The sequence below is a fragment of the Alligator mississippiensis genome, chromosome 9 (assembly GCF_030867095.1).
Source record: "Alligator mississippiensis isolate rAllMis1 chromosome 9, rAllMis1, whole genome shotgun sequence".
Taxonomy (NCBI): domain Eukaryota; kingdom Metazoa; phylum Chordata; order Crocodylia; family Alligatoridae; genus Alligator; species Alligator mississippiensis.
In genome coordinates, this window is record NC_081832.1 from 59095446 (window position 1) to 59116933 (window position 21488).

The window sequence follows — 21488 nt, forward strand, 5'->3', positions numbered from 1 at the left end:
GGGGGGTGCACTCAGGCTCTTCATAGCTCCCCCTCAGCACCCCCCAAATCATTTGCTGGACCCAATTGGAGAACAGGTCAATCACCCCCAAGGGATAGTTGCATAAAGCAGCGCCCCGCCTGCCCCCGGGGGAGAACTACAACTCCCGGCGTCCCCGGGGGCGGCGCGTGGGCGCCTGCGCAGTGCGCGGCCGGTGGGCGCTCCCCCTCCCCCGGGCGCCGGCCCCTGGAGCGCGCGGGGAGCTGTAGCGGCGGCGGCTCAGCGGGCGGTTGGCGGCGGCGGCTCGTCCCCACCTGACCCCCTTCCCCGCGCAGCGTCGGGGGCTCCGCGCCTGCCCGGCTCGGGCGGCGGGATGCGGCCGTAGGACAAAGGCGGCCGAGCCCCGCGGGGCCGCTCCGGGGGTCCCGCCAGGTAACGCCGCGCGCCGAGGTGGGGGAAGCCCGCGGGCCCGGGACCCTGGACGTCTCGCCCGGCCTCTCCCCAGCCCCTGCTGCCAGAGCTGCCCCGTGGGACGGCAGCGCCGCCTTCCCGGCAGAGTAACTTTGTCTTCCACCTCTCTCTTTTCTAGCCCTGGTGTCTGGATGGGAAGAAAAAGCATGGAAGAGCAGTGGTGGAAAGGGGAGCTCGCAGCAGACATCCACCAGACTCTGAGGATGAAGGTTGGAGGAAAGCTTCTTGCTTTCCCTTCTCTCTCTTTTTTTGCCATCCTTTGTGTGCTCTTGCTTTAGCAAAAAAAAAAAAAAAGCTGCCTGTAGCAGCTCCGCTGGTAAAAATGGTATTTCTGCTGGCCCCGAGGCTTTTAAGCAGGAAAGCTACGGGTCAGTAAAGGAGAAGTTACACTTTGCTCTCTCTCCCTGTCCCATCCAAGCAGTTTAATGCGAACTCAATATGTAAAAAGCACTTGCTGGTAAAAAAAATTTCTGCCTGCTTTTGTTCGGGGAGTTTTAATGAAGGCGAGCCACTTCTGAGTCAGTGCATCAACTAACGAGGGTGCCGGTGCCGGTGCCGGTGCCGTGCTGTGCTGTGCTGTGCTGTGCTGTGCAAGATCACCAGATTGGAGGGTCTGAAGGAGTAGCTCTGTTTGTTTTCAAACAGATAAATGAGAGAGATGCAAGTTAACGGCAGAGCCTTGTTTCTTGGCAGACAGCGGAGGAGTTGGGAGACAAATGTACAAACACTGATTGATTTTGGCTGTTTTGATAAAAGATGGGACTGAGGCACCCACATCCTGCAATGTTAAACTAAATTGATAAATGCACTCAAACGGTGCTCCAGTATCATGTTTTAAAGCACTTGCACTGGCAATAACTGCAAACAACACAATCTGTTTATTTGTTGCATTTCCTTAGGTGGACTTCCAACTTTTTAAAGAACCTCCTAAATGCAATTAGCTGGGTAACATGAAAGAGAGATCGCAGCAGAGATTAACTTTTTGCACTTGGCACCTTTTCAAGTTACTGCTGTTACCCCAACAAAGTTAACGCTTTGGACAGAGGGTTGTTGGTTGTAGCTGTGTTGGTCTAAGGACATCAGATAAGGTTCTTTGGGTGGTTGTGATTTACCTTTTATTGGACCAGCTAAATAGCTGGAAAAAATTGTTCTTTGCAAGCTTTCAGGTACAAACACCCTTCAGGCACAGGGAGAGTTTGTTGTTCTTTGTGTGCTGTCCTGAGTAGAAACGTTTTGGACACGCTACTTCTTTTGTCTTAAAGCCAACAGACTTTTAACCATAAATTATGTAAGGTGATTTTACCAGGCTTCTACTACTGGGGTGTTTCTTCCTACGTGCTCACACTGAGGCAGGTCTGCCTGTTTCTCAGGTGCTGGATACTTCAGAAAAGTAATTTTATATAAAACTGTTTATGAAGCTGTTTCTCTTCCTCCTCTCAGCTATTCAATGAAAAAGGTTAATTTTCTAATAGTGCAGATTTATCTGTCTTATTACACAGACTTTCAGACTTCTGACTCCCTTGAAATGGGTATTTGACCTGAAGGCTCTTCATTTAAATTCCCACTTTGCCTTGGTAACCTCTTCTACTGGCTGGATATTTTCTTTGTCATATACTTCCATGCTCTGTGTGGTTGGAGCAAATCTGCATTTTACCCTGCTTTTTGGGACATGCTTATACTGTTACTCCAGAGCAGTGTTTCTCAACGTGTGGGTCTCAAGAATATATGAAAGGGTCACGAACAAACTTTAAAAATGGTTTCTCCTTTTAAAGGAGGAAAACATGGAGAACCATAGCTTTTCCTTTGGAGGCTGGCAGAGTTCCAGCCTGCAAGGGGCTGCTTGCTGACCCTCCTGCTCTACACACCCACCCTATGCCCTGCACATGGGGGATGGGGCCTGGGGGCACTAAGTTGGAAATGAGGGGCACTGGGTTGGGACTAGTCATCAATAGTTACAAATGGGTCCTGGTGCAAAAAAGGTCAAGAACTGCTGCTCTAAAGTACTAATAACTGTTCAGGTGTAATAAATGTGTAACAATGGCTGATGGGAACAGATTTGAAACTAAAGGGTTTGGATCCCTTTGATACCTTAGCCTATGTATAAGGAAGGCTTGAGCTTTCTGCTTGGGGGTGGGTTTGTTTGTTTGTTTGTTTGTTTGTTTGTTTGTTTGTTTGTTTGTTTGTTTGTTTGTTTGTTTGTTTGTTTGTTTGTTTGTTTGTTTGTTTGTTTGTTTGTTTGTTTGTTTGTTTGTTTGTTTGTTTGTTTGTTTGTTTGTTTGTTTGTTTGTTTGTTTGTTTGTTTGTTTGTTTGTTTGTTTAAATTTGAGGTTCTGGTCCTAACTAGCTTGGAAAATTGTCTGACAGAAAGAATAAAATGGTAAAGAGCATGAGTATATTGAAAAAGAAAAGAATTAGCCAGAATGTTTTAAGTCTTTTTAATCCTTTTGATGGCATCTTCAGCTGGAAAAGGACATCCGTCCCTGCTTTTTCCTTTTTAAAGCAGGGGTGGGCAACTATTTTGGGCAGAGGGCCACTTACTGAGTTTTGGCAAGTCATCGGGGGTAGATTAATATTAATTTTGTCTAATTTTTTTTAGGGGCCCCGTGGGCCAGATTTTGCCCACCCCTGTTTTAAAGTGTGAGCTCTTGCAGTAGAACATCTTGAGACAACCTCCAGAAGATCCTTGCATCAGTTCTTACCTTTTCATGCTTGGTTGGCCTTCTATTTAAGGGTAAAAATACACATGCATTTTCACAAAACTTTTGGGTGTCTTCATATATAACAAAAAAGTAGAAAAGCCCAAATTTAAAATACAAATGAGCATCATATTTTAAGAGAAATCAAAATGATAGTTTAGAGACCTCGGAAGAACCCACTTCTGTATGCAGCTAGAAGCATATGGTATGTTTAACTAACTTTTAATGATGGGGAGTCTACTACAGTAGTGTAGCGCAGGGGGGGAAAGCATAATTGTTATGGCTTTTCGAAGAGACTGTTAGATGGTACTAGTGCTTAGAAAATATGGTGATGTGCTGTAGGAAAGGTAAGGTTGATAGTCTTGTCCCCATAAGAAAGCTTCTTTCTTTTAATCTCAACTAAATACTTCTAATATTGTGGTATGACACTGTGTAGTTACAGTGCAAGTGGTTAAAGAACACACAAATCTTGGTCTAAGCAGTTGTGTGTGACAAAGAAACTAAAGGATCCTCACTAAGTGAAGGAAGGCAGTGGGAAATGCGTTTTATTTAATCCAGGACTTGCAGGCAGATAACTTTCAAAGAAATATCCATTTTGTAATACCTGCTTTTATGTAGAAGAGATTCCCCTTTTTATCCAAAAAAGCCACTCATTTATTTCTAAAAGGAACTTTTCCATAGAGTCTTAACTCTTTAGTAAAAAAGACAGATGCAGATAGTTAATTTTTAATATGAAATCTGAGCTTCCCTTTAAGTTGTTTAACGTAAAAGAAACCTTTAAGGGTACCATGGCCTGTTTATGATCACACTGCACAAAAAAAAAAATTACTTGAGCTACCGCAACACGAGCTCTGAAAGCTGGTGTTATTCTATGCCATATGTTCATTACTGATATATAATAATTGCTTTGTGCTTGAGGACAGACATCTGCTGAATGTAGTACACCTGAAAGCTTACAGGGCAGATTAGGTGCCATAGCACAAAGCTTCCCTCCACTGAGGAAGTCACAATACACAGGAAAGGACTAACTTTTGAGTTAGTGTGTTTCAAGATGGCTGGCTAAGTAGCAGTGTCCCTGAAGTGTATATACTTTGAAGGGCTTGATCCTGCAAGGTGCAGAATGATCTGGCCTGATGCCATGAAACAGTGAAGCATTCTTAAGCAGTGAAGCCAGCCACACTTAAGCATAAGTGCATCTCTTGGTAGTGCCACAGTACTTAGCATTGGGTGAGATTGAGCCATGGAATACCACTTGGATAGACCAAAAAAACATAATGCCTGCCCAGACAAGGCTCTTGGTCTAATAAAAGATATCAGATTTATCCAAACTCAAATTTGAGTTAGTTTAATAAAAGATATCAGATTTACCCAAAGAACCTTGTTTGTCTATGTCCTTAGACCAACATGGTTACAACCTACACTCCTAATGCATACCGAAGGTTTTTTGTGTTCCCTTTGCTACTCTGTCCTGTTCTATCAGTGGTTCTTTAGGACTGAAGGACCAGCTAAGTTGAGCGTATGTGCTCAGGTGCCTGTTGATGCTTCAGTGACTTGGGGCCTCCACTGAGCATTCTAGGAGGCCAGCCTACAGCATCAGAGGTTTTTTTGTCCTGTCAGCATGCTGATGCTTTAGTTCTGTGTAAACATGTATTTCTGCTCCAGCATTAATTCATAGCTGGTAGGGTCAGAAGGGACCTGAGCAGATCAAGTCTGACCCCCTGCAATGGCAGGAAAGAGTACTGGGGTCAAACAACCCCAGCAAGGTGTTCATCCAGCCTCCTCTAAAAGACCCCCAGGGTAGGAGCCAGCACCACTTTTCTTGAAAGTTGGTTCCAGATCCTAGCTGCCCTGACAGTGAAGTGGCGCCTCCTGATGTCTAGCCTGAATCTACCCTCTGCCAGCTTGTGACCATTATTTCTAGTCACTCCTGGTAGTGCTCGGGAGAATAGGGACTCCCTCAATGTCTGCTGGTCCCCTCTGACTAGTTTGTAATAAATATTCTAGAACAGTATAGCATTAGTTTTTTGGGTTTTTTTCCCTGAATGTATGAAGTGACTTTTGGTTTTTGGTTTTGTTTTTTTTTTTTTTTTTTTTTTTTTTTTATACTTATAAGCTAGGTAAAGTCTTAGAAGTTTCAGGCACAGACTGAAAGTCCCCCCACCTCTCCTTCCCCTCCCCCTGCAATTTTGTGAAGTTTGCTTCCTTCCAGGATATGCACATTTCCTACAATTTATGAGTACTAAGCAACTCTGCCTGTATTTCCTCCTTTATTCACCTCTTTCTTGGCTTCTCAAAGCAGTGCCAGTAAGCACAGGGCTCAATTTCACAAAGCTTATTGAGCATGGAAGCCTGAAGAGTTTATATTGTAACTTAATCCTTCAAAGGCAGTCTTAATTGCTTTGCCAATGAGTGGTCTGTGGGCTTTTCAGCCAGGTGGGTAGGTGGACAGAGCTGATGCTTTCTACTGAAAGCAAACAGCTCTGCACCTTTCAGGTTGCAACAGCATCTGTGAAAGAGCAATTTCCTCTAGGTAAAAGCTGTTCCACAGCTGCCCCATCTCTCCTCTTCATTTTTGCTTTCCATTCAGCTTATCTCATCCTAAGTAAACACAGAGTGGAGGTAATATGCTGTTTGCTGCAATCACTTTTTTCACTCTGCTTATGTGCTGGATCCATTTCAGGCATCCTGCCCTGCAGCTGTCCGATCTATTTGTATTGTACGCTCTTTGGGGCCAGGACCATCTCCTACTGTTTGAAAAGGGCCCCTTTCTTGGTTGGCCATTAAGCACTACCGTAATAAGCATGATTAATAACAGGATACCCCATTACTTCTAACAGCTTGTTTTATTACTGCAGAGAACATGTTTATGGTCTCCATTCCTCAGTGAAGACACTCCCCTTGTTCCTTCCCTGCTGAATATTTCTGTGCCCCTTACATATCCCCTGAATCTCTTAATAATTGGTTTTCCTTGTGCCATCTGTCATGCAAGATCACTAAGCACAACTATAATAATTCACAATTTCATCTTTGTATCTTCTGTAATCCAGTCTTTTACTTCTTGTCACTTAATTGCTGCTGATTTTGATAGGTAACTTATCAGTACATTATAGCTACTTGACACAGACAGTGGAATCCAGCTCATCACAGACTTCACAACAGTAAACCAGACAGCTGTGTGAGTTCTTATTTTATCTGAGGATGTCAGTAGCACTACGGCATTGTAAAAAAGCAGCGTAACTTCTCCAAGTCTTAAAAGCAGAAACTAGATGAGGGCTTCTGAGATCCAGTATGTAGGAGGAACACCACATTTTTGTTCCTTGTCTTCTCTTGATGACATGAAAGATGTCAACAGCTGCTTCTAATGTGCCTCTGGTGTAAATCGGTTGTAAAAAGAAAGTTGGCATCACTAGAACTGAGCACTAGTAATATCATGGCTCCTTAAGGGCCAGGCAGCCCAGTAACAGCAACGTATTCTGTTCACTTTTGAAAACTGTAGCTTTTGAAAGTTGGTGACAATAGCGTTACTGATTGCTAGCTTCAACTTGCTTATGTTATAAATGGCAGCATGTGTATGGTGCTGAAAGGAACAGGTGTCCTGGTTAAGTACATGGTTATTCATGACCCCTTTTATTTCCACAGGTTTGGAATTTCAATTTTCACACTTCTTTCTCTGATCCTTCCTCAGATTAGCTGCTGAACTTTTGAATACAAGGGTTTGATGAAATGCTTTATAAAATACTAAAGTAGAACACACTAAGTAATGAATTTTTAAGCACAAAAGAAATGAAGTATTCCCTCAGATTTAGAATACATAGTACTGTGATCTGGAGGGCACAAATGATTGTTTACTGTTCTTTTGTCTAGCATTGTTGGGCTACTAAAGAACCCCCCCTAAATTTAGGAATGTCTGTACTAGCTATAGATTTCAAATGATGGGGCCTATGGTTTCAGGAAGATGTCTTGGAAAAGTGAACTCAGTGGGTAGAATACCTGTCTGCATAGTGTGAATATATGAGATGGGGTCTGTGATGCCTTTTATTCTAGCTCAGTGGTTGGCAAGGTTTTGCAGTGGTGGGCTGGATTAGCATAACCAGATCATACAGCAACATCATTCCCCTGCAGGCAAGAAGGGAAAGAAAACTCCTGAAGGTGCAGCTCTGCTCTGAAAGACTTTTACTAATAGGGAGGTGATGTGACATAGGGTATAGAGCAGTAGACATGGAACTAGGGAGATAGATTCTGTTCATATCTTTGCTACTGGATGGCCTTTCTTTGCCTCTGTTCTCCCATTTGTAAAATGGGGCTAATGATACCAAGCTGTGGATGCTTGAATTAATAGTGTGGTGGTGATGCAGTAGCTTAAGCTGCAAAAGATCACCTGTTGCTAATCCCATCAGTGTAGGACACGTCTGGGGCATATGCCATGGAGAAAATCCAGGAAGAGCACACACCAACTGCTGAAGCTTCCTTAGCCTGACGAAGGGATTTTGAACCCAAAAGCTTGGTTAATAACTATTCTCCAACCATTTGGGTTGGTCTAATAAATATATCAAATTCACCCAAGGAACCTTGTCAGCCAATTAAGTGGTACTCACGAGCTCCCCATTTGGTCACACTTGTGCTAAGGGTTCATAGAGTATAAATTCTCACCCTGCCCTGTAAAGTCTGCCTCAGTAAGGGTATGTCTACACTCAGACTTTACAGGGCAGCAATAAATTTGAAGGCATCTGGGAACTAGAGCCAGAGCTCCATGTGCTGGGTGGGAGCCTCCTGTCTGAAGCTTCTCCTCTTCCTGGAGCAGGACAGCAGGAGCAGAAGCTGCAGTTGGAGGCAATGGGAGCAGAACAGCCCTGCTGGCCGTGGTCCCAGCCAGAGCTCAGCTTCTGGTGTAGCTGTTCCCAGTGGGGCTACAGCTAGTGGGGTGCTGCTCTGCTCCCCTTTGGGCGGGCTGGGAGGAAGCTTCCACGAGGTGAGGGGAGCAGAGCAGCATCTGGCTGGCTGTAGCTGCACTGGAAACATCCCTGCCAGGAGCGGTGCGCTGGCTGGGGTCCAGCCCTGCAGGTGCCAGCAGGAGCATGGTGTGGACTGCCTGTGTGGGAGCGGGTGCGGCTTGGCCCTATGTGGAGCACCATGGGGCAGCCACGAGCTGGATCCAGTCAGTTGGCAGGCTAGATCCGGCCCACGGGCCGTATTTTGCTCACCCCTGAGCTAGAATATATTAAACTTCAGCTAAATTTCCCAGAGAATTTTAGCTCTAAAACTTGCTTGTTGTTAGATGTAGTGGGAAGTTCTAGTGTATTCCACTTAAGACACATTGTGTATGTGCCTCGGGAGGAAGTCTCTGCCATTCCTGTAAACTGGAGGGTGTGGGTGTCACTGGATATAATGGTATTTTCATGGAGTTCCATTGATGCACAAGTGGAGCACTTCATAAATTGGGTAAAAGTTCATAATTGCTCATCCTGTAATTATGTACAAGCTACTTCTTTGCTTTTTACATGCTGGACTGTGTTGAAGAGGAGTGAGAGGGAGAGTGTTGGCTGTAAATTGGTCAAAAAGGGAGCTACGTTTTGATATCCTCTTTGAAAAAAGGTCCGTTAGCATTGTGTTCCTCTTAGTCTAGCACTTCAATGATAATAGTGGGGTTAAATCCAAATCTGCATAACCCTGTATCCTAAACGGTCCATTTGACACTTCAGTTTCTAACAGATACAGTCAGAAACCTTAACTGGGGCCTGTTGCAGATGAGGGCAAAACATGGTTGGTTGTAAGATCTTTATGTACATTCCTGTAGTCTGAACAAACAAATACTGGTGGTCCTCTCCAAAGTGTCAGTGTGGTCATTTCTCTGAGTCTTCTCATGGGAGTGAGTTTGCAATAATCTGTGCTGTGACTAGTAAAACCCAAAGCCTCAGATGTACTTTAGTACCCAGTTTTTCATAAACGTGGTGTCTGACACTTAACCTTTCTGCCCCAGCTGCCAACCGTCTAAGAATAGAAACACTTCCTAAAATACTTCCTACAAATGCTTTTTGTAACTAAAAGGCACACTATTACAATTTGTGCAGAAGTTGATTGTTAGTGTCAGTGGGAAATAGCATGCCATCAGTTTCATGCTTGCAATTTTGTTCTGCATTTGGTGGCATGCTGTGTGGAGCTTTCTGTAAGTAAGCATGAAAATGGTGTGCCTAGTGAAAAATGTCCTGAAACTAATTTTTTAGATGCAAAAAACAAAAACCAGAGATGGACCAATTCTCACTCCACACCCCCAGAAATAAAAGCCTAAGATCATGTGGTTGTTCTCCAGTTGCTTCTGAAAAAAATTCTTTTTTATTTAAACAGTGTCTATCAAAAAGGAATTAAATCCAAGGCAGAACATTTCTTGTGTTCATGCTCTATGCAGAAATTAAATATTAGACAAAATTAGAACTTTCTTTCCCAGACGGGAGATGTGCTGGGTGAAATAAAACTATGCAGAAGAACTTTCAAGGTTCTTTCCTCAAACTGTTTCCTTACCTGTTATTTATGGGTGCATGTTTTTTCCTTAACTGACAACAGTTTTGTATATGTGGTGTAGACTACTACTTACTTTTACTAGATTTGTCATTGCACAGTTCTCAGTGCATACCTTCTATCCTCATTTGTAATAGCAAGTACAGAGGGCCAGAGGGGAAAAAACCTAATGAAGACTTATTGGTTCGTGTTGGCTTCTGGACTTAAATTATTGCAGAATCATTGTATTAATACCTTTCAAACCTACCTGGGAACTGGCTGTGATAAATTGCATCTAGTTTTAGATAATAAAAACCATAAAAAGTTAGGGTTAAAAGGGACCTCAGAAGGTCATCTAGTCCAGCTCCCTGCTCAAAGCAGGACCATCTCCAAGTAGATCATCCCAGCCAAAGCTTTGTCTAGCCAAGTCTTGAAAGCCTCCAAGGATGGAGCTTCTACCACCTCCCTGGGTAACCTGTTCCAGTGTTTTTATTACCCTCGTAGTAAGAAAATTCTTCCTAATATCTAACCTAAACTTCCCCTGCTGCAACTTGAGACGATTGCTTCTTGTTTTGCAATTGCTGAGAACAGTCTAGCGTCTTCCTTTTTCAAACCCTGCTTCAGGTAGTTGAAGGCTGTTATTAAGTCCCCTCTCAGTCTCCTCCTCTCTAAACTAAATAAGCCCAGTTTCCTCAGTCTTTCCTCGTAAGTCATGTCCTCCAGCCCCTTCACCATTTTTATTGCTTTCTGCTGGACTCTCTCTCCAATTTGTCCACATCCTTTCTGTAGTGGGGGAGCCCAAAACTGAACACAATACTCCAGATATGGCCTCACCAGTGCTGAACAGAGGGGAAGAATCACTTCACTTGATCTACTGGTAACATGCCTACCAATGCAGCCCAGTATGCCATTAGCCTTCCTGGCAACAAGGGCACACTGCTGGCTCATATTCAGCTTATTGTCCACTATAACCCCCAGGTCCTCTTCTGCAGAGCTGCTGCCCCGCCGGTCGGCCCCCAGTCTGTACTGGTGCACGGGATTGTTCCATCCTAAGTGCAGGACTTTGCAGTTGTCCTTATTGAACCTCATGAGATTCCTTTTGGCCCAGTCTTCCAATTTGTCTCAGTCACTCTGAATTATAGCCCTACCTGTCAGCATATCTATTACTCCCCCCCAGCTTGGTGTTATCTGCAGACTTGCTGAGGGTGCACTCTGCCAGGGGTTTTCAACCTTTTTGGATCAGTGTACCCCCGGAGGCCAGGGGGCAGTGTGCGGCTGAACACAGTGGCAGCAGCTGCTGCATGCAAGCTTTCCCCGCATCCGACTGGGTGGGCAGTGCCGGAGCGGCAGCATGGAATGGTGTGTGGTGGCACTCCATCCCCACTTGCCTGCATGTACCCGCTAGGGCCTTCTCAAGTACCCCTAGTACTTGTCAAGACAACCCCTGCTTTATACCATCTTCCAAGTTGTTGATGAACACATTGAACAAAACCGGCCCCAGGACCAACCCCCGGAGCACTTCACTTAATACTGTTGGCCAACTAGACATCAAGCCATTGATTACCACCCTCTGAGCCTGATGCTCCAGCCAGTTTTCTAACCATCTTAGTCCATTCATTCAGCCTCTACTTCCTTAGATTGCCTGCAAGGTTATTGTGGGAGACCGTATCAAAAGCCTTGCTAAAATCAAGGTATGCCACATCCACTGGTTTCCCTGCATCCACAGAGCTAGTCACCTCATCATGGAAAGCAATCAGGTTGGTCAGGCATGACTTCGGCCCTATCCGGCTGCTGTATCTCTGAATCCAAATCAATTTGGAGAGACTTGGAGATTCATATCAGCTAGAGAGAGGCAGGCACAGCTGGGCGGCTGCAGGTTCTCCCACAGCTCCTCCGGCTGTTCCTGCCCCTCCCTGGGCTGGGGGAGACACAGAAGTCCCCGTGGCTGCCCTGCCTTGCCCTATCCCCCACCTAGCCCCAGCCTCCTGGCATGTTTTAAAACAAACAAAAAACCCCACACTCCCCAGCTGCAGCAGTGGTGATCGGGGGGGCCTTTAGGGGCTCATACCAGAACCCCCCTGCACAGTGGAGGGGGCAGTGAGGATCATCTTCCCCCTGCTTGGCAGCTGCATGGCAGCTGTCGCATCTCATAGGTGCAGCGCAGCTCAGCAGGGTGCTGTGCACTGTTTGGGAGCTGGGGCAGCTCCAGCAGTCACCCAGAGCCTGGCACTGCTCAGCTCCAGCGGCCTCAGCTCCCAGACAGTGCGCAAGGCCCTGCTGAGCCGCGCTGCACTTGCGCCATGGGGCAGCTGCTGCATGGGTGCTTGGGGGGGGGGGGGCAGCTCCTGCTGCCCCTCACTGCCCTGTGAAGTGTGGTGGGGCTCTGCCACGAACCCTCAGAGGCCTCAATCATTGCTACTGTAGCCGGTGAGTGTGGTGCCAGGGTGAGGGATAGGGCTGGGTAGGGCAGCCATGGGGACTTCTCCTGTGTCTCCCTGCACCTGGGGAGAGGTAGGCACAGCCAGAGAAGCTGCAGGAGAACCAGCCTAATGACTTGCCCCTGGTGAATCTATGCTGACCGTTCCTAATTGCCTTCTCCAAGTGCTTTGAGATGGATTTCTTGAGGATCTGCTCCATGATTTTTAGAGGGACTGAGGTGAGGCTTACTGGTATGTAGTTCCTTGGATGCTCCTTTTCCCCATTCTTAAATATGGGCACTATGTTTACCTTTTTTCTTATCATCCTGGACCTTTTCCAATTGCCATGAGTTTTCAAAGGTGATGGCCAGTGGCTCTGTAATCACATCAGCCAACTCCCTCAGCATCCTTGGGTGCATCCCATCTGGCCCCATGGACTTGTACGCATATAGCTTGTGTAAATAGTCCCTAACCTGTCCTTTCACTACTGAGGGCTGCTCACCTCTTCCTCAAACTGTGCTGCCAAGTGCAGTAGTTTGGGTGCTGACTTTGCCTGTAAAGACTGAAGCAAAAAAGGCATTGAGCACTTCAGCCTTTTCTGCATCTGGTTGCACGGCTGAAGTGCTCAATGTCTTTTTTTGGTCACAAAGATGCCTCCCCCATTCAGTAAGGGACCCACAGTTCTCCTGATCCTCCTCTTGCTACCAACATACTTGTAGAAACCCTTCTTGTACCTTCACATTCCTTGCTAGCTGCAACTCCAATTGCTCCTTGGCCTTCCTGATTTCATCCCTTCATGCCCAAGCAATGTTCTTATATTTGTCCCTAGTTATTTGTTCCATTTCTTATATGCTTTCTTTTTTGTGATTTGGTTTACTTAAGAATTCCCTGATAAGCCAAACTGGTCTTCTGCCATACTTGCTAGTCTTCCTGCGCATCAGGATGGTTTGTTCCTGCACTTTCAGTAAGGCTTCTTTAAAGTACAGCCAGCTCTCCTGGACTCGGCTCCCCCTTCCCAGGGGCTCCTGCCAAAGAGTTCCCTGAGGGAGTTGGAGTCTAGTTTTCTGAAATCCAGGGTCCTTATTCTGCTGCTTTCCATCCTTCCTTTCCTCAGGATCCTGAACTCAATCATCTTATGGTCACTGCTGCCCAAGCTGCCATCTACTCGTACAATTCCCCACCAATTCTTGACCTGCTGCTCAAACAGGGAAGAAGAGCACAAACCTTGGTTGGCCTGCTTCAGCACTTGTACGAGGAAGTTGTCCCCAACACTCTCCAAAAACTTCCTGGCTTGTCTGCGCACTGCTGTTATTGCCTTCCCAGCAGATGTCAGGGTGATTGAAGTCCCCCATAAGAACCAGTCTGTGATTGGGAAACTTCCACCAGCTGTTTGAAGAAAGCCTCATCCACCATTTCATCCTGGTTTGGTGCTCTGCAGCAAACTCCCACCACAACATCACCCTTTCTCCTTTGACCCTATTGCAGGGGCTCTCAACAGGCCTATCTCCAGTTTCATACCAGGGCTCTAAGCAATCATATGGCTCTCTTACATCGTGTGCAACTTTAATCTTCCACTGGATGGAGTAGCATCTTCGAAATCTACTTGAAATTTCTTTTGCAACTTTTTTTTTTTTTTAAGAGGGGGTGTGTGTGTGTGTTTAAACCGCTCACAACCAAATCTTTTTGTCACTAACAATCACCACTGGGTGAGTTATGAAGTGCTGCATTGTCTGTTGGATTCCTTTTGCCTCTCCACAAAAATGATGGTGGGATCTGAAGGTGTTAGTGTGATCTCAACTAAAAACACTTTAGGATTTTGAAGTGTAACAGCTAGTATGCATTAACGTAAAGTGCAATTTCAGCACCTACTCTGCTTAGCCAGACTTAGTAAAGCAAAATTTTTCTGAGGGCAAACAGGCCTGTTCAACTTCTAAGCAGCTGGCAGCCACACAAGCACAACCCATGGGCCCACAGGTCACAACCCCTACCACCATCACCACCTGCAGCTGCTGTATCCTGGGCTTCCCTAGCAGAGTGGCCTGCCCCCTAGGACAGGAGTAGGAGGTAGAAACTGAGGAAGGGAGGGAGAGCCTACAGACAGCAGCTGCAGCAGCCAGAGCAATAGGGGAACAGCACGTTAACCCCTCATGGGCCACCAGTTGAGCAGCAGTGTGAGCTAGAGTTCTTGATACTCTTGTTTCTGAGATACAGTGGTTGTATTTTCCAGGTTGGAATTACTGCCCACATTCTAAACAAATTCTGCTTTATTTCTGGAATAATGATTTACTATTATAACATGACTTTAGATGCTAATTTTTTGATGGTATTTGGTTCTGTTAGATACATACTTGGTTTTGGGAAAAGATGCAAGGAAAAGGAATTCAGCACTGGAAATCTGTATTGTTGAATAGGCCAGGAAAATTTACCTGAGAAGAAAAGCAGATGTCTCTATTGAAATAAATCCTTTGTCATTTAAGAATTACCAATCCATATATCTCTCCTCTTTTAGAAGAGGAGAAAGATCTTCTTAATGGTGTCACAACTGACCAAACTTGTATGGTGCCAGCTCACTATAGAAATACATTTTGTTGCCCCCCTCCCTCCCCTCCCGTCCCTTTTTAAGAGAATGATTCTTTCAAATTAAATCAAGTTTAATAAGCAAGAAATTGATGCTGGTGAAAAGCAAATCCAGTTCTGCCACATTTCAGATTGTAGCTCTGAACTTCAATGGTTAAACTTCTGGTGGTATTTTCAACTTATGATCTAGGATCAATTCCGAAGTGCATTTGCCTAGGTCAGTTAGAGCTCCATTTTAAAAAACTTTGATGGGAGTCAGATGAAATCCTTTCTATCTAATGAAGATGATGGATGGTGTTAAGTAAAACAGTCAAGTCACTTCATGATGGTTTGTGTCCGATGAATGAATGCCTGGATGTCTTTTCAGATGTGATTACCAAGGAAGATTTGTCCTCTTTAGCATCACTTACAAATATTTACGTTGAAAGGTCAGATCCTTCAGTTGGTAGATGAGTCCTAAATTGTCCTCAGCCTTAATCAGGACTATGGCTTTTTAGTTGGTTACAGACGGACAATATTCTTGCATTTCAAGATTAGTCTCTGGCCCCTTAAACACTTTGTATTCTGTATCTTTCTGAGTGGGAGTGTGTGTCACTGAATATGCTAAACAATGTTAATTTAAATTATTTCTAAAGCACCTTTGACCTTCAGCAAGATGTGATGCTGCTTTTAGCATTTCAGTGCGGCAGTAGCTTCACGTGTATACAGTAACTCAAACAAAGGGTGCCTGTAGATGTGCAGGGAGGCTGCTCTGATGTGCAGTAAAAGCAGACTTGATTAATCAAGCCTGCTTGATTAATCAAGATTGCTAGAGTGTGCTAATCGGTGTGTGATCTAGCCCAGCCTCTGCATCTTGTGTGTCGGCATCCATGTGCTTCGAAATGGTGGTGGAGGTGATTTTAACTAAATGTCATTGAATGAGCTTTAGTTAAAGTGCCCTGCTGCCATTTTGAAGTGAGATGACAAGATGTTGCAGGTGCTTTAGAGGGGCTCTAAGCCTTTTTAATTAAAGTGCTGCCCCTCCCCCCACCACCTCTGGTACACATGTGAAAATGCCCATAGTTGCCAGGACAGATGTAAAACATTAGGTCAAAGAATATATGGAAACAACATATGAGAGTGCTACTCCACAGGCCAGTCGCATCAATAGAGAATATTTCAACTTTTATGGACAAATCTGGCTTAGCTATTACCACTCCCTAATATAGTCACCCCTCTCAGTTTAACTGGACCCCGATTGCATTGCAAAAGTATCCCAAAATGTCGGAAACATACAAGAAGGAAATTCTTCTATGAAGGCCTTTAGGGTTTGTTTTTTTTTTAATTTTTTGTTTTGTTTGTTTTTTGTTTTAAGCCAAAATTCTCAGAGTAGTTAGAACTCTGATCAATGTAACTTTGCTTGAATCACCTGCCTTGACTTGCTGTACGTTTCTTCGTTGTAAACTCAGGTGCCATAAGTCCCTACTCTCTGTGCTGGTATTAACTGTTCTAGTGTCAGTATAACCTACTCTCTATGGAAAACCTCTTGAATGTATTTAAGGTAAACCTTGTCTGTGAAAGTGTAGCATCATCTTTAGCCACAAAGAACTTGGATTTAAGATGTAAATTCTCGAGCCCTTCCCTTCTAGCCTTTCTTATTCCCTGGGGACAACACCACTATCCTACTGACACTTTGCACATTGTTTTGGTGTCAGCGCTCCCTTGGCGCACTCTGGATCCAAGTTATATCTAAGTCTGCCGTTTTCTCTGTATAACACTTATAAGAAGCCACCGTGTAGATAGATAACAAAAGATGAACTTCTCCCATTTGGACTCTAATCTTTTGTCTTGGTTACTGCAACATCCTTTTGTACCCTTGATAAAAGTTTCTTATCCTGCTGTTAGCCATCTAGAATTCAGCTGCAAAGATCAGTTTCTCAGTCCGTTGCTTTGACCATGTTGCCTCTGTTGGAATCTATTTTGGCTTTCCCTTTTCTATAGAATTAAATATAAACTACATGCCTTGCTTCTGAGGCCTTTCATGGTCTCTTCTAATTCCTGTTTAATAATGGACTGCAAATTCCTGGTGGGGGGTGGGTTGTCCCTGATGCTAGCTTCCATCATTAACTAGTTCAGCTTCTGAACAGGCACTTTTTCCCACTTGAGGAGCAGCTTGAAAATATTTACAAGCCTCATGCTTTATCCTCTTTCACATCTCTCCCTGAAGCTCCTGGGTTGTGATGCTGCTGGTATCTACCAAGACTGCTGTCTTATCATGGTGATAAATAAGGTCTCGTTGCTTCTTTGAGCATCTCTCTCAGAAAAATACTTGTATTGTAAACTTCTTGCAGCATCTGTGTTCTGTTTGCAGAGCATTTAATATAAGTCCTGGCCCATGGCTTAGACTCCCAGTGCTATGGTAGTAAAATAGAATTTAAACATTATCACACCCAAGTCATCAGAGGCTGCTCTGGCATCCTGGCAGTCCCAACCCCTGCCTTCCAATGTTGGAGTTTTGGAAGACATTACAGCCCTGTCTTTGCTGGGTGTCAGGGATGGAGAATATGTTCACACATGTGGTAAGCAACACACAGTAAAGGCCGGTGTGTTACCTTGATGTACTATATTAAACCTATAACTCCCTTGTGTAGGTTCATTGTCATCTGTTAGTTTGCACAGAGCAAGAACATGCCTTTTGTTCTTGGCAAAGATGCATTGATGATGATCTACAGCCATACCTAGAACTTAAGTAACAATAGCCAGCTGCTTCATACAAAGCACTGGACAACCTAAGCTGTGTATTTTTATTTCTTTAATGTTCTGCTCTTATCAGTGATAGCAGGGCATAGAGTACCAGCACTGTTTGTCCTAGTTTGGTACTGCTGGCCAATCATAAATGAAGTTTAGCCATTTCTTGTGGTAACTTACCCCTAAAATGTGGTAATCTAAAATGGAAATGCAACTATTTTTAGGTTGGGAGAGGGGGGAGAGAAACTTAGCTAAATAAAGGCTGCACAGTGGAACTGTAGTTAATCAAGGCAACAACATTTGACACATTGGATGGAGGTGGGAAGAGAAATATTAGGTTTGCTGTGTATGCTTTGTGAGATCTAGTTATGACCAGGAATTAGCCCCAGGTTGTTTCTGCTTTAGTTCTAGTTTGCTGTCAAACTTCCATCACACTTCTAACTTCAGGCAGTCAGGTAATTCTGAAAAATGTTTTGAACACATCTCAATAATAGCAGAATATGAGGCATTAAATATTTGATTAGCAGTCAAGATGGACAGGCTTTTAATTGATCACTGCACTTTTGTGGATCAGCTTCAAGAGTCAGCACTGAAGAAGTTCCATAATCTTTAAATTTTATTGCAGATGTGGCTTCTATCTAGAGTCTTGCCTGTACACAAAAGCTTAACTTAGGTGTTTTTTTCTTTATCCGAAATTGGCTGGCTTGTCAAGTGCTGTAAGTTAAGCTGGAGTTGTGCGCACAAGTAAGTGAATTAAACAGAATTAGCAAAAGGCACTGTATTTTTGAAGAATAAGAGCATGCATACAGGTAGCTAATACAATATAGCTTATTTTGCAATAATTATTCCAGTCAGTTTCCCTAAGTAGACATGCCCTTGGTGACACAATATAGTGAGAGCAGCCCCAGTGTGGTAACTTGAGCGCTGTATACAGCACAACTATCTTGCCCAAGCCTGTAGATAACTTGAGTGAGTTGCTCAAGTTATGTACTTAACATTTTCTGTACTTTAAAGAAGCATAGTCCTTCTTGTTTCTGTCTAATACATGGCTCTTTAGTTTAGCTTGACTCCTCTTGCAAAAGCTGAAAAAGGTACACTCATTTCAGTGTAAGTACCTATGTCAGGACCACAGCAGTACAACCAGGGGTTTAAAATCACCTTGGACTCTGTGGAAAACTTCTTTGTGAAGACAAGGCCTAATAGAGGTAGTTAACACTTCCAAAATGAGATTGGCTTTCTTGGATCCATTGTGTTAGAGCAATGGGTCTCAAGGCACCCCTCCAAAACTTTTAAAAATAGTGTTGCCTAACTTTAAGTAATTTAAATAGATGTATTATAATTCAAGTATAATATGCATATTATAGTATAAACTTTAATATCAACATGTTACTAACTGATTATATTGTTACAGTTTTATTCACCCCACTGCCTGCATTGTGCATCTCCTGGAGAGCCAGGTCAGGAAGCACCTGCAGCAGGAGCATGTGTCCTTGCTGCAGCTTTCCCAGCCTGACCCTGCATGGCCTCTCCTGGAGTTGCACACAGCAGATGGAACTATCCCATGTGCTGCAGTTCTTAGGAAGCGTGTTGGAGCCAAACCAGGAAGAACTATAGTAGAAACGGCATGCCTGCTTGCTTGATGCAGTGGCCGTTTCTCAGGAGAGATGTTGGAGCTGAACTGGTAAGAGACGCAAGGGCAATCTCACTGCGTGGCGGTGGTCCTGGCATTGCAGCACCCTTGGTGCTTATGGTGGCAATCTCATGGCACCTCGGGGTTTTGTGGGACCCAGCTTGAGAATCATTGCTCTCCTTTGAAACACTGTATTCGTACTTTAGTCAACTGACTCTCTGCCCCTGAACAGCAATGTCTAGACATGATGATTTTCTGGCCAGTGTAGTTGTGATTCTCAAAATTCAGCTTTTATTGGTTTCTTGCATCCATTGCTATTATTTACAAAATGGAAGTGTTTTTTAAATAGGAAGTTAGGTTCTTATTCAGAGTTCATAGGCAAAATGCTTGCTGGGAGCCCTTGTTTGAGTGGGGTTTTTTTGTTTGTTTGGGAAGGAAGGAATCTTGAAATCCTTAGTTGCCAGAAGTAATAAAACTTTTCAGAAGGTAGGAATGCGTTCAGGTTGACTTGTATAATGGTCTAAAAATTTAGCGTGAAGCTGTTGGAAACCAAGTGTTTGCACCAGGAGTTTACTGGATTCTGTTCTGGCCCTGCAGATGTAGGTTGCGTAGACTGACTGAAATACCAGGGTAGAAAGCAATTGAAAAATCAACTTGATGGGTATTTTATGGCTATGAAACAATGGGGGGAAAAACATGTTGCATTGTTTCCCTTTTTTAATAAATCATTACTGGTGGAGGACTTTTTTTATAATCCTCCAGGGAAGGCTGCCCCAGGTTTCAAAGGGCTGTTTGCTTGTCCACAGCATGCGGCTGTTGAGTCTGGAATGTGGTCTTTCTCCGCCTCTTTTTAAAAGGCATGGGAATCGATCATCCATAACAGTGCTCTGCTTGCTGTTTTTGTAAACTGCTTTTCGTTATGGAGTCTCTTTGATTTCTAGCTATATGCACCCCTCTGAGGCTAATTGTCTTGCTATTTCCCTCTGATAAGTTGAACCTCTTCAAGGAATGTCTGGTTTCAGGAGGGATAAAAGGAACATGGATACCCTTGGCTTTAGAGAATGGTATCTTTTTAGTGCTGCAAATGTGCTATGCATGTTACTTGTACTGTTTACATTTTGGAGACTAAATTGTTATAAATGTTTCTATACCAGCATAAAATATATTTTTAAGGTGGTACAAGTCCATAGACATCATCACAAATCACAATGAGATGCACCATGTTCCATTGATCCTTCTAACATGCATTCTGTTCTGATTTCAGCATACCAGCCTCTATTTTCCTTACATTGCAGTCGTGCAAAAATAGGAAAACATGTCATGGTTTTTAAAACGAAGTAACCCTGATGTTCACCATATTTTGCCAGAACAAGTCATGGTAAAATAGATTGCAAAGTTGTAGTTAAAAATTTATATGATCTGGTTTTCTACTAAAAATGAAAATGCGTAAGAGTTTTTTTTTTTTCTCTTTCACTAATGTAGAACTTGTGTGAAAGACTTGAAATGGAAAATGTTACCCTAACAAAATGTGTGTGTATTTGGGGGGGGTGTTATGTTTAATTGCTTGGGATCAAAAGACCCAGCAAAAATAATTTTTAAATGGGAGGTTCCAACAACTCACTCCTAATGCTGCTTATTTTTCTGTATTTCTTCTTAGACAATGAACGTAAGCAGTTTCTACCTAGTATTCCCCTTCATATGTTACCACATCCCTGCAGTATTTAGTTGTCAAATATCATGGAAGGGCGATTTAGTTTTAAAACTAAATCTTTGACCTTTGTCTTGTTCTGCAAAGGACCTAGCTAACTTAAGGCGATTTATATATAAAGTATATGCAAAAGTGTGCATGTGTTGGGGGCGGGGCAGAATATTGTGGAAGCATACCTTAGCCTCCCTTAGTGAGTATAAAACCAGACTCAGTGTTCTTTTAAAACTAGTCCTTGTGTAATTTTACTTTTCTCTAAGTTCAAGCGGTTTTGGAATTCCTCTTACAGAAAGCACTGGTTTGTTACTGCTGGGTTAAACTAGAGTTTACTTACAGCGTCTAACCAACAAGGAAAATGAATGAATTAATGACTAATGCGCTAGAAATTAATGCCACCTTCCTCCCCCTCCAAAGAGGTTGGGCACTAGCCCAGCTCTAATTTTTGCATAAATCTTATTGCTGGTGTTGCTAAGCACTTGCCATAGCAGGTGGTGAGTATTGGTTTGGACAATCCAGACATTAAAATTAGTGTTTGTTTCAATGCCTCTTTCCCCTCCTATTGTGTTCCCATAGGAACTGAAACTGCCTGTGTACAAGGCCCATTCACCACAAATTGGGATGCGCCGCTACTTTATTGACCTCCTGACTGTCCTCAGCAACCGCTGTAATCTCTGCCCTACAGCACGGCACCTTGCTGTCTACTTACTGGACCTTTTTATGGATCACTACGATATTACTGTCAAGCAATTGTATGTCATTTCAATTGCCTGCCTCCTCCTAGCAAGTAAGTTAGC

At 43.8% G+C, this 21488-nt stretch overlaps 1 protein-coding gene across 2 annotated transcripts in view; it reads left to right on the forward strand.

Moving 5' to 3' along the window:
• Nucleotides 1-576: 576 nt before the first annotated feature.
• The window catches only part of CCNJL (cyclin J like), a 43575-nt gene continuing 22663 nt past the window's right edge, over nucleotides 577-21488 (forward strand). The window contains exons 1-2 of one of the 2 annotated variants that reach the window (XM_019478570.2): nucleotides 577-659; nucleotides 21268-21478. In XM_019478570.2, the coding sequence (XP_019334115.1) occupies nucleotides 582-659; nucleotides 21268-21478 (289 nt within the window). In that variant the 5' untranslated portion in view covers nucleotides 577-581. Of the gene's footprint in view, nucleotides 660-20235; nucleotides 20368-21267; nucleotides 21479-21488 lie in introns of those variants that run through there. The other variant, XM_019478571.2, reaches the window with a different exon arrangement.